This window comes from Pinus tabuliformis, chromosome X (assembly GCF_031772625.1).
Source record: "Pinus tabuliformis cultivar Carrire ecotype Pingquan chromosome X, CPIR1, whole genome shotgun sequence".
Taxonomy (NCBI): domain Eukaryota; kingdom Viridiplantae; phylum Streptophyta; class Pinopsida; order Pinales; family Pinaceae; genus Pinus; species Pinus tabuliformis.
The window spans coordinates 1,264,574,626-1,264,586,258 of record NC_142308.1 but is presented as its reverse complement, the minus strand read 5'-3'; the positions used below and the strand labels follow the sequence as shown (position 1 = coordinate 1,264,586,258).

The following is an 11,633-nucleotide window of genomic DNA, read 5'->3' as shown; positions in this document are numbered from 1 at the left end:
TTATAAAACAAAATTCCCATATTTTGTTTCCTTGGCATAACTTTTTATCCAAAATTTGTTTGCAATGACTAGAAACAACAGAAGGTACCCAAGCCCTCAATTGATGATATTCACGACACATTGGAGGGAGTGAAACTAATCAAAAGAATCTACTTGAAGTCCATTTATCACTAGATACCTGTTGATCCACAAGATGTGTGGAAGACATCATTCAAAATAATTTTTTTCCTTACCAAAGTAGAGTTAGTTTTCATGTATCAATACCATATGACAGAATCTTCACAGACCTAAAGTGTTCAAGAAAAACATGTTCCAATGAACAATGGTCTAAAAACCTGTTCGTCTTCAAATTCCCTGTACTCTTATAAATTTGTGTAGCTTGAAACATCTCCATAGTCAGTGGATTGCATTACTTTTGTGATTTACAGATTTCTAATACAGGTCTCCAATGGCATCCCAAGTAGTTCATGGTACACTTACTGCCACTATATTTGAAGCTAGGCACCTCAGTCATGGAGGCTTACCCAGGTTGCTGAGAAAGGTAATGACGTCAACCACCTTTGATTATGGATCTTGTATTTGATGTTTACTGAACAGTAGTACATCTTGTTGAGAAACAAGGTGGAGAATTTTCCAAGATCCTAGTTTTGGTTTATTGATTCTTGTTTCTCTACAAGGTGAGGACCTTGCTCAAGCCTAGGTTTGATCTTTTGTTTAAGAATGCATATCATTTTGTAAAAATTTTGAAGTAGGACTAATGATTGTGAGGACCTTGCTGAAGCCCAGGTTTGGTCTTTTGTTTAAGAATGCATATCGTTTTGTAAAAATTTTGAAGTAGGACTAATGATTGTGAGGACCTTGCTGAAGCCCAGGTTTGGTCTTTTGTTTAAGAATGCATATAATTTTGTAAAAATTTTGAAGTAGGACTAATGATTTTTTGTTGAGCAGGTGGGGGAGGAAGTTAAGGAGCTTCTCCATCTAGATGAGCACATTGGATTATATGCCACCATAGATATTGGTATTGCTAGAATTGCAAGAACCAGAGTTCTGTCCCGTGAACCTACAAACCCAATTTGGAACGAAACTTTTCACATACTCTGCGCCTACACATCGCCTTCTCTGGTTATCAGCGTTAAGAAGGGATTGGAAATCTCTGCACAAGTGGTTGGAAGAGCCAAGATCCCAATCTCAGAAATCCTCAGCGGCAAGGTCATCGAGGGCTGGTATGACTTATATAATGAAGACTTTTCCGAACAGCTGAAGAAATCTCAGATCCATGCCCGCCTCCAGTTCAAACAAGTCTCAGAAGATCCATACTGGGGTTCCGGGATTCGAGATCGAAACTTCCCAGGAGTCCAGCATGTGTATTTCAAGCAGAGGAAAGGATGCAGAGTCAATCTGTATCAGAATTCTCACTTATCAGAAAATTATCGTCCCAGGATCGAGCTGGGTCATGGCGAGGAGCGCGCCTTATACAGGCCTCCGAGACTGTGGGAGGAAGTGTACCAGTACATTGATGGAGCCGAGCAATTTATATACATTGCTGGATGGTCTGTAAATACCAAGATTACGCTTGTGAGGGACAAGGAAAGGATGATCCCTGGTGCAGAAACTGTGACATTGGGTGAACTTTTGAAGAAGAAAGCGGATCAGGGAGTAAGAGTTCTGGTCCTTATCTGGGAGGATATAACGGCCGTGGAGCTTCTCAGTTACCAGGGACTCATGCAAACCCACTGTGACGAGACCACAGCTCTTGCGCAGTCGTTTGCAGGCAGATGTTGCGCAGAAACCAGCGCAGAGGATGCAGCAGATGCACAGAGCAGGCGTAGAGCAGGTTGCAGAGGATATGCAGAGCAGGATGCAGCGGATGGTTGCAGCGGATGCGCAGAGCAGGCGTAGAGCAGGTTACAGAGGAATCCACGTTCGAAAATGAAAATGATGAAATGGGCGCGAGGGAAGGTGTGGTCATTTGAAAATGGGTCCCGGTGCGCTGACGTGGATGGTGGGAATAGAGGGACGGGGCGGGCGGGCCCTCGTTGGTGGGTCTCGCGTATGTCACCGGAAACGCGAGGTCGCCCGCCGGAGTTATGTATGCCATCCCAAGCTTGTGCACCACATACATAGATGGCAAGGGCATTTATGACTCAATATATGGCTGGTTAGCCCTTGCCTATATAAACCCCTCGATACCTGCAAGTAAAGACAAAATTTATCATTCGTAATTGGCTGGATAAGTTGACAGGTTTGGGATTGGGGTCGAATCTCGTATCTTTAGGGCAGACATGTCATATCGATTGAACAGGGAGGCTGGGTATATGATAATGAGAAGTTAATGGGGAATGTGATGCTTGACCCTCGCATGATGGGACAATAGTTTGGCATAAAAAAGTGATTTGAATTTTATTTTAATAATGGATAACCCCCCACATGGGTTACGGAATAAAAATAATTCATGGTTGACGTTTGTCAATGGGTTGAGATTATAGCAAGGAAGTTGAGGGAGAAAGGCCCAGTAGAGTTGGTGTTGTATGTTGCATGAATTTTGTAGTGCCTATTTGGTTAAGCGTAATATTTAACATTTTTATTTTGTTTCACCGAAAGCAAATTATCTCACATGGGTGGCGTATATTAAGTACAAGTTATCCTAATTGTTTGATAATAAATTGTATAAATAATTTGGATCAAGCACAAACTAAGTTCCAAACATATTTTTTTATTATTTTTTTCAAATACAATTTCCTAGTGACAACTAAGTTCAGCATTGCGCAGAGATACAATGTTGTTATCGTTGTAAAAATAAAGGGAAGCGACTTTTCCTGGAAAGTAGGATGAAATAATGTAGCATTTAGGTTATCAAATAATTCTGAAGTGGCTTTTTTTCCTTGATAAGGAAGAGAGGAAAAGAATTGACCCATCAACCTTATGAAGGATTTAGCTTAGCTTTCGTTAATTGTGATTCAATGCCTTTATCTTTAAATATGGATTTGACACATAAGAAATATGATGGAGAAGGTAAGTCAAGTTGATAGTTAAGCTAAGAAGAAATAGAGCAAGGAGAAGAAGAGTAAGGAAAGGATGGAGGAACAACATCGCTTAATACATCCACGTATTTTTGTTAACGAATTAGACAAATCCCTCCTATAAAACACCTCGGAGAGGCTTAAGATGAGAGTCATCCTCCAAGATGCGTGAAAGAGATTCGAAAAGTGAACCCTCCTTCAATTCCATGACGATCTCCTCCATGCTCTCCCCTTTTAGCAAGGGATATCGAAGTAGGATGCAATTTTGTGTTACGATTTTCTTCCATGAATCCCAGAGATAGCACAAGAGGCAACACAACTTATTTGGTTTCCTTTAAAAGGCTGAGACATATTTCATTCACCGAATTACAGGATAGGGAGGTCTAGCATGACCAAGTGGTTTATGGGATGCTCTACAAGAAGCTGACTCACCAACTAGGTTGTCATTTTTCTAAGGTCCTTATTTTTGAGACACATTCAATGATTTAATTTTTCAAGATGATATTCCCAAATCTTTAATTCCTTTGGTGTACCTTTGCACCTTTAGGGGCAATTTCTAGTTAGATTAGGTTTCAACATCTCCCCACACTCAGTTGGGTTGTAGAACATGGTATATTTTTTAGGCTTCAAATATTGTGTTTATAGTATAGCATTGTAAGTCACTGTTCTAGTTTGAAAAATTATACTTATAGATAATAAAAAATATGTAGTTTACTACTGAAATTGGTAAATTTTGTGAATTTTATGGGAATATTGTTTATAATAATTTTCTTAATTTATTATATAATTTAGGCGTAATTTAATTAATATTGAAATGGGTTTTTTACCTATTTGATAATATAATTTCAAGCAATATTGTAATTTTTTTGTTATTTAAAATATATTGATTCATCACCCTAAGAAAATGTAAAACAATCCAATTCTAAAAATTACACAATTTAATCTCAATTTTTAAAATTGTTTTATAAATTATTTGTTAAAATCTATTCCCAAAATACCCAAAGGAAAAAATAAACATGGTCATTTAAACTATTAGTGATAGGGAGAACAAGCAGGGAGAATTGGAAGGACCGTAGACAAGGCATCTGGGAACGTGGACCGCAGATGGTTCCCCAGAGAAAATGGCAGCCGAAAGCATCACGAGGTTTAGTTTCATGTTAGTTTCTTCGCTGTCACTTTCCCTGAGCTATTCGCGGCTGCACCTTGACAACGAAGGGTTTCAGAACAGACTGTTTGCGGCCTTGGGTTTGCTCGCTGTTACCTGCAGTAAATCTATTAAACATGGTCAAACCCAGCGATGTCGTAGATCTTGATCCCGAACCAGGAGACATTTTGTCGATTTGGGGGTTGGAGGTTACTGAACAAAACATTGAATGATATATCGGGCTAGCTGGATGCTCTGAGAAAGCTAAATCAAGCTCGAAGGTGACCTGGAATCAAAGGAAATCGTTAGGTTTGCTGGAGGAGAGTTTAGGGCTGGCCTTTTTGAGCGGCCAGGGAGCTTTGACGTTTTCTCCGCTACAGGAGACAAGAATTCAGTCAGCAGCATTCAAGCAAGCGGAAGACCAGCAAATCCACCAAGTAAGTACAGAGAAATCCCTCCCGCTTAATCATTTCTTCTCTGGAGGTCTTGAGGATATCATTTACAATTGTGGGTTGAGAAAATCAGCGGGGAATAGCCCAGGTTGCGGCTTAGAGGTGAAGTTAGGGTCTGCAGAGGTGGAACAGTCGTCAGCTGCTAGAATAGATCAATTGGGTCGAGACCCGAAAATCCCTAGGACACATTCGGGGAAGGCGGATTTAGGGTTTGGATGGGGGTCGACCCTTGGGAAGGAGATCTTAGATTATGAAGGAGGAGCGGGATTTTCTAGGAAGGTAGGAGGTTTGGGGGCATCGAAAGGTATAGTAGGAGGTTTGGGAAGCAAGACATTACAAGTAAGGGAGGAAAGAGGGAACCCTATCACTGGCTCAGGGAAGAATTCAGATTCACAGCAGGAGGGTTTAGCAAATGGTGCAGCAGCTGCTCAGAACAGGGAGGAAGGGCCAGCCAAGAGGCAGACGGGGGAAAAGAGGAAAAAGCAGAAAATAATAAAGAAGAAAGAAAACTCAGCAAACCTAGTATTAGGTATGGACGTCTAGATAGATGAAGCCATCGAAGTGGCTGAGCTTACCCTAGTGGGTAGAGCAAGGGGGAAGAAACATTCAACCCAATTTATTCAAAATTGGGCCATGCAGCAATGGAAATCAGCTCCTGATAAGGGTTTCCAGGTAACATCCTTGGCGAAAGGATGGTTTATGGTAAAATTCGAAAAGAAAGAGGTGGTGGATTGGGTCCTGGGGAAGAACTGGGCTTTTGGCAGCCACCCAGTAATGTTCAAACGTTGGACTCCTCTGTTCGATGCACAACGCGAGAAGGTGGAGGACATTCCTGTTTGGGTTCGCGTGCCTGGGTTACCACCCTTCTTGTGGGTGGAATCGGTCTTCAAATCCATTGGGAACCATATTGACACATATTTGGAAATAGAAATGTCCTTCATTTAGTCGAAGGACAAGGCGATGGCTTAGATACTGGTGAGACTGAACCCAAGGGATGGACTAGTGGAAGAAATCAAGATTCAATATAAAGAGTTCATCTATGTTCAGCCTCTGGACTATGAACACCTACCATTTAGATGCCACATATGTCATGTTTATGGACACTTGGCAAGAGACTGTCCTCTGGGATATCGGCGTAAGTGGAAGCAGAGGAAGGCCGACGAGGAATTATTGGAGGCAGAGAAGTTAAGGACCCCACTTTCAAAGAAGGATCAGGGGTCGGACCCCATGGAAATGGACAGGCCACAAGAGGAACAAGTAGAAGATGTCGTTTAGTAGGAGATCCCCGTTGTGGTTTCCCTCCCTGCACAGCCTCAAGAGCTAGAGAAGCGAGTCTAGGATACCTTAGAAGCACCTGCAGCTCCCAGCACTGAAGACATAAAGGGTATGCGACTGGACTTAAGCATTCCATCCCTTTCTCCATCTTTATCTATAAAAGATGTTAGTTTAAATTCTTGTGCTCATGTTAGTAATTGTCCTATATCTGGTTCTGATTATACACATGTGGATAGCATCATAACATCTATTCCCAAGTTAGATCTGAACTGTGAGGGGGTTTTGGGTGAGGAGGAGGGAGTGAGGAGAGGTCCTCTCCTAGGTTCAAAATATTATAACCTCCATTCTCATGACAAAAAACCACCTCCTTTGGAGACTGTAGGGGGTTTGGGTATGGACTTGTCCCTGAGTAATAAGCGGAAAACGAGAGGTAGGAAATCTGATCTGTCAAAAGCTCAGGTGAGAGCTAAGATAGATATGGCTGATGGGAAACAAATGTCAATTTCTGGGGTTCTTAGAGTAGTGAAACCCTGTGTGGAGGTTGAAAAATGATCTTTCTCTCTTGGAACTGTAGGGGTTTAGCTAGTAAACCTAAAAAATTGGCTCTCAAAGAAATTTTCCATCGGTACAATCCAGATGTCCTACTGTTGCAAGAAACTTTAGGCAGGGGTGAAGAAGTCTCAAATGTTTTATCATCCCTTCTCCCAGGGTGGAATTTTCAGGCAATGGATTCCATAGGACACTCAGGAGGCATAGCCATGGGCATCAGGGAAGGAAAATTAAAACTGAGGAATCTTTGGGGGATGGAGCATACAATGGGGATGGAAGTCCTGTCCCTAGAGCTAGGTGTTCCCTTGTTGATAGTCAATATCTATGGTCCGTGTCAAGGGAGAGTTTCTTTCTGGAATTCTCTACTTTCCAAATCGGTGATGAGGAATCCAAACCTGGTGGTAGGTGGAGACCTTAATTTCTCTATTGGAACTACTGAAACTTGGGGCCCATCAGCTAGAGAAGACTCATTATCAGATTTTTTCCTCAATTTTCTTAACGCTCACAATTTGATGGATATTAACCTGTTGAAACTAAGGCCCACATGGAGGAATCAAAGAATAGGGGACTCCAGAATTGCAAAAATATTGGATCAATTCCTCCTATGTGAAGAGATAGCATCAAGGATCCTTACCTTCCGTCAATGGGTAGGAGAGGGAGGAAACTCGGATCACCTTCCAGTTCTTCTTGAGCTATCCAAGCCTCCTAAAAGGCCAGCAAGCCCTTTTAAATTCAACTCCTCATGGCTGCAGGAGGACTCTTTTAATAAGCTTTTCAGAGAAACTTGGAGACCTCCAAGAATAAATGACACTAAAGAAAAAGGTTTCCTGTTCATGGAAAACCTCAAGAGGCTAAAAAAAGCAATAGTGGAGTGGTTGAAGGCTAGGAAACAAAAACAGGATGAAGATCTAAATAAAATTGGACTAGAACTCCAAGACTTGGAAAGTCCTGAATCAGATGGCTATGAAACTCAGGAGAAAAAGGATAGAATCTTGCTATTGGAAGGACAATGAAGTAAAATACTTCTAGCAAGAGAGGAGGAATGGAGGTTGAAAAGTAGAGCTATTTGGCTGAAGGCAGGAGATGAAAACACAATTTTTTTCCCTAATTATGCTAGAGGAAGGAAGAACTCAAACACAATCTGGAAACTAAAGGATGAAGAAGGCAGAGAAGCAAACTCCTTTGAAACTCTGTCTCATATGGGGAGAAGCCATTTCCAAAAGCTTTTCACAGAACAAGGGGAAGTCACACTGGCAGAGGTTATCAGGATAGCCCAATGCTTTCCCCACTATGTGGATGAGGAAGAAGCGGTGGATTTGATGGGAGAAGTCACGAAGGAGGAAGTTGAGAGCATCATTAAATCAATGGCAAAGGACAAGAGTCCAGACCCAGATGGGTGGACAATTGAACTATTCCAACACTTCTTCAATCAAATTGGATAGGAAGTGACAGAGGTGGTCGAAGAATCCAGGAGGAAAGGTGCTATCTACCCCCTTTTAACTCAACATTCATAGCACTAATCCCAAAAAAAGAAGATCCGGGCTCTTTTGAAGACTTCAGGCCAATCTCACTATGTAATTGCATTTATAAAATCATTGCTAAAGTGATAGCGGTCCGGTTGAAACCCATTTTGTCGAGATGCATATCAAATGAACAGTTTGGGTTCTTGGATGGTAGACAGATCCATGAGGCTATCGAGGTTGCTCAGGAAACAATTCATAGTGTCTAATAGAAGAAGAGGAAAGGGGCAGTTCTTAAAATAGATTTATCCAAAGCTTATGATAGAATAAGTTGGATCTATATCCGTATGTTACTAACTCATCTGGGATTCAAATTCGAATTTTTCAACTGGATCATGGGATGTATTACAAGTGTTAGATTCGTGGTATTGATAAATGGAGTTGCTTCTTCTTTTTCAAAGGGCAAAGAGGATTGAGACAGGGATTCCCTCTTTCGCCTCTTCTCTTTCTTCTGGTTGCTGAAGGTCTGAGTCAATTAGTGCAAAAGACAAAAAGGGATGGAGTTATATGAGGTTTGGAAGTGCTGATAAATCTGTTTATATCTCATCTATTCTTTGTAAATGACACATTACTCTTCAATAACGAGAATATAAATGAAATAAAGGAACTCAAGAAGATTTTAGATCTTTTCATGAAAGCCACAGGAATGCAAGTGAACCAAAGGAAATCTCAGCTGATCCTGGAAGGCTTTAATAGACAGGAGATAACCCAAATTTCAATAGTTTTACCCTTTGAAGTTCATAAACTCGATGATCCATTTAAATATCTGGGTTTCTAGTTGAAACCGAATGCCTATTGGAAATAGGACTGGAACTAGCTAATAGCAAAAATAGAAGCCAGAATTACACATTGGAGTTTCAAGTGGCTTTCAAGGGCCGGAAGGTTGACCTTATCAAATCTATCCTCCTAGCAATCCCGGTTTATTGGGTAGCTTTGACATGGGTTCCGAAAGGCATTTTGGAGAAAATAAGAAGGATATGCAGCAGATTTCTCTGGTTAGGATCTAAGGAGGAATCGGTCCTACCTTGGGTAGCATGGGAGAAGGTGGCAAGGCCAAAGGAATGGGGAGGTTGGGGAATAAAAGACCTCACAGCTTTCGGGCCTTCATTAGCAGCAAAATTAGGATGGAGGATAATTAAGATGGAAAACCTATGGACGATGGTGGTGAAAAGGAAATATATTGACCCTGTCCCATTAGAAGATTGGATAAGAAATCCAATTAAGAAAAAAGGGAATGTATCTGTTGTTTGGAAGGCTACCATAGATGCTTTCAAGATCATTGAGCAAGGTTTGTCTTGGCAGGTTGGGAACAGGGAGAACCTTCGGATAGGGAAAGATCCTTGGGTAGGCTGCAATGAAAATTTTGCACTATCCCTGGACCTTATTAGGCAACTCGACTCTAAAGGTGTTTATTTCCTCAACCAGATCGAGAAACAAGGTCACTCCACTATTTGGGGACAAGCATGGCTATCAGGGGAGGAATTGGATCTGATGCCTCAATGGTGGGATGAATGGAAGGTTTTTACTCAAGAGCTCTCCAGGTCAAATGTGAGATTGAGAGACAGACCAGATCAGCTGGTGTGGGCTCATGCAGAATCCGGATCCTATTCTCCAAAATTTGGATATAAACTCCTTATGTCAAAGAAAGGATGGGGGAACCCGGAATGGTGGACCAAACACTTGTGGAAGCTAAAAAGCCCTACAAAAGCTAGACTTTTCTTTTGGTGCATCCTCATGCAGAAGGTTCCAACATGGGACATTCTACAAGCCAGATACAAGTCAGGACCGGGGAGATGTTCGCTATGTAAAAATGATTCCGAAACAATAAGGCATCTATTTATAGATTTCTTGGTTGTTAAAAGGGTGTGGTTGGAGGTTGGGAAGCTTATCCAAAAGAATGTAGTCTGGGAAGGGGAATTCTTCCCAGATGTTTGGCAAAAATGGTGGCAACTCTATCCCGAAGGGAACTTGCGGAACTTACCCCTCATCATAGCATGGGGCATCTGGATAGCTAGGAACAAGAGCATTTTTCTGGATACGCACACCCCTCATGAGACTATTGCAATCCAATGCACCTCAATATACACCATTATCCCCGAGCCTGATTCAAAGAATGTGCCGAGACAAGCTACTGAGGAACAAATCAAGGAAGGCATACCATGGGCATATTTCGATGGGGCCTCCCAAAACAACAGAGCAGGAGCTGGGCTGGTAATACACATAAACCAAAACAGGTGCCTTAAAGCCTCAATGGGCTTAGGAACTGGTACAAATAATTTCGCGGAGTTGTCTGCCCTTAAACTACTTCTATGTTGGCTTATTCACAGGAACATCTTCACGGTTCAGATCTTCGGGGACTCACTGAATGTTATAAAATGGTTCAATGGACAAAGCAGATGTCAAAATTATATCTTATTACCTTTATTAGAAGAGGCAAAACAGTTAAAGTACTCCTTTAATGTTTTTTCTCTTTGCCACATCTACAGGGAACGCAATGATGCAGCAGACAAGCTTTCTAAAGAGGGTTTGCAACAAGATATGGGTAGTTGGAGAATAGCAGACGAAGACCAGGGAGAGATCCATGTGTCGGATCAGCCACCATATACATAGCCAGCCTTTACTATGGACTCTTCAAGCCTTTAACACAACCTGATTTTTTGTTTTCAGTTGACTTTATGATGGATATCTCACATGTCACTGTTTTTAATGATCTTTTTAAAAATTTCAGACTTCTGATGGTCTTGTTTTCCTTCCTGTTTGGGTTGTTTTCCTCTATGAGGAGACCCGGGAAGTGGAAGCATCGTTTTTTCTTTTCATGGAGACTTTCAGACATTGTTTTAAAATGATATTTACTATTTATTTTGAGCTGGGGACAGGGGTTGTTTTCCTCGATATGAGGAGGTCCATGCTTCAGATCAGTGGTTTATCTTTTCCTTCATGTTTTTGGACAAGACTGATAGTCACATCCTATGGAGCTCTATGATTTTCAAATCATACAGAAAAATGAATGCTTAGGCATATACTATGTAACTTTTTATTTTGGTTATAAAAAGTTCGATTTTTTCTTTGGAAAAAAAACTATTAGTGATAATATGCATACAATTTAGAGTATATTAAGTCAAAATAATCTCCGTATGATATTTTTTGTTAAATAAAATATTAATATAAATTTATTTTAAAATTAAATATAAAAATAAAAATTGTAGTTAAATTTTTTTAATTTTATGTTATGAATTCTTGAAATAAAATTATTAAAAATGGAATTTAAGAAATTTGGTTTTTTTATTTAATTATATTAATATGAATATTGTTTTAGTTTTTAAATTTGTTGTTGTTGCTATTGTTATTATTTAATGTAATGAAAGCTTACTTATCCATTTTTTAAGTGTAGTTTAATGTAAAGTGATATGTTATATGTAAAGTGTATTTTTTGAAATTGTTTAAATCAGACATTATCTACATTTTTCATCTCCATTTAATAAAAATTGAGTGTAGTTTAATGTAAAGTGATATGTTATATGTAAAGTGTATTTTTTGAAATTGTTTAAATGAGACATTATCTACATTTTTCATCTCCATTTAATATTTATTAGTTTACTATTTTTTCTATTAAATAATATTTATTTGTTAAATTAAATAAAAATAACCTTGCGAAACTCCGTTGAACCCATTC

At 40.1% G+C, this 11,633-nt stretch overlaps 2 protein-coding genes across 2 annotated transcripts; both read left to right on the top strand.

Moving 5' to 3' along the window:
• Positions 1 to 385: 385 nt before the first annotated feature.
• LOC149144595 (phospholipase D alpha 1-like) lies at positions 386 to 1,899 on the top strand. The gene is made up of 2 exons (XM_089452201.1): positions 386 to 541; positions 949 to 1,899. The coding sequence occupies exons 1-2, from the start codon at positions 449 to 451 to the stop codon at positions 1,897 to 1,899; spliced, it is 1,044 nt and encodes a 347-aa protein (XP_089308327.1). The 5' UTR covers positions 386 to 448.
• Positions 1,900 to 7,639: 5,740 nt separating this feature from the next.
• LOC149144594 (uncharacterized) lies at positions 7,640 to 10,570 on the top strand. Its single transcript, XM_089452200.1, has 2 exons — positions 7,640 to 7,820; positions 8,766 to 10,570. Exons 1-2 carry the CDS (start codon positions 7,640 to 7,642, stop codon positions 10,568 to 10,570), a joined length of 1,986 nt encoding a protein of 661 aa, XP_089308326.1.
• Positions 10,571 to 11,633: the final 1,063 nt, after the last annotated feature.

Coding starts and splice junctions, on each gene's coding strand:
- LOC149144595 (XM_089452201.1), top strand. CDS start 449: ATGGCATCCCAAGTAGTTCATGGTACACTTACTGCCACTATATTTGAA. Junction 542..948: donor TACCCAGGTTGCTGAGAAAG/GTAATGACGTCA, acceptor TTTGTTGAGCAG/GTGGGGGAGGAAGTTAAGGA.
- LOC149144594 (XM_089452200.1), top strand. CDS start 7,640: ATGGGGAGAAGCCATTTCCAAAAGCTTTTCACAGAACAAGGGGAAGTC. Junction 7,821..8,765: donor ATCAATGGCAAAGGACAAGA/GTCCAGACCCAG, acceptor TATTGGAAATAG/GACTGGAACTAGCTAATAGC.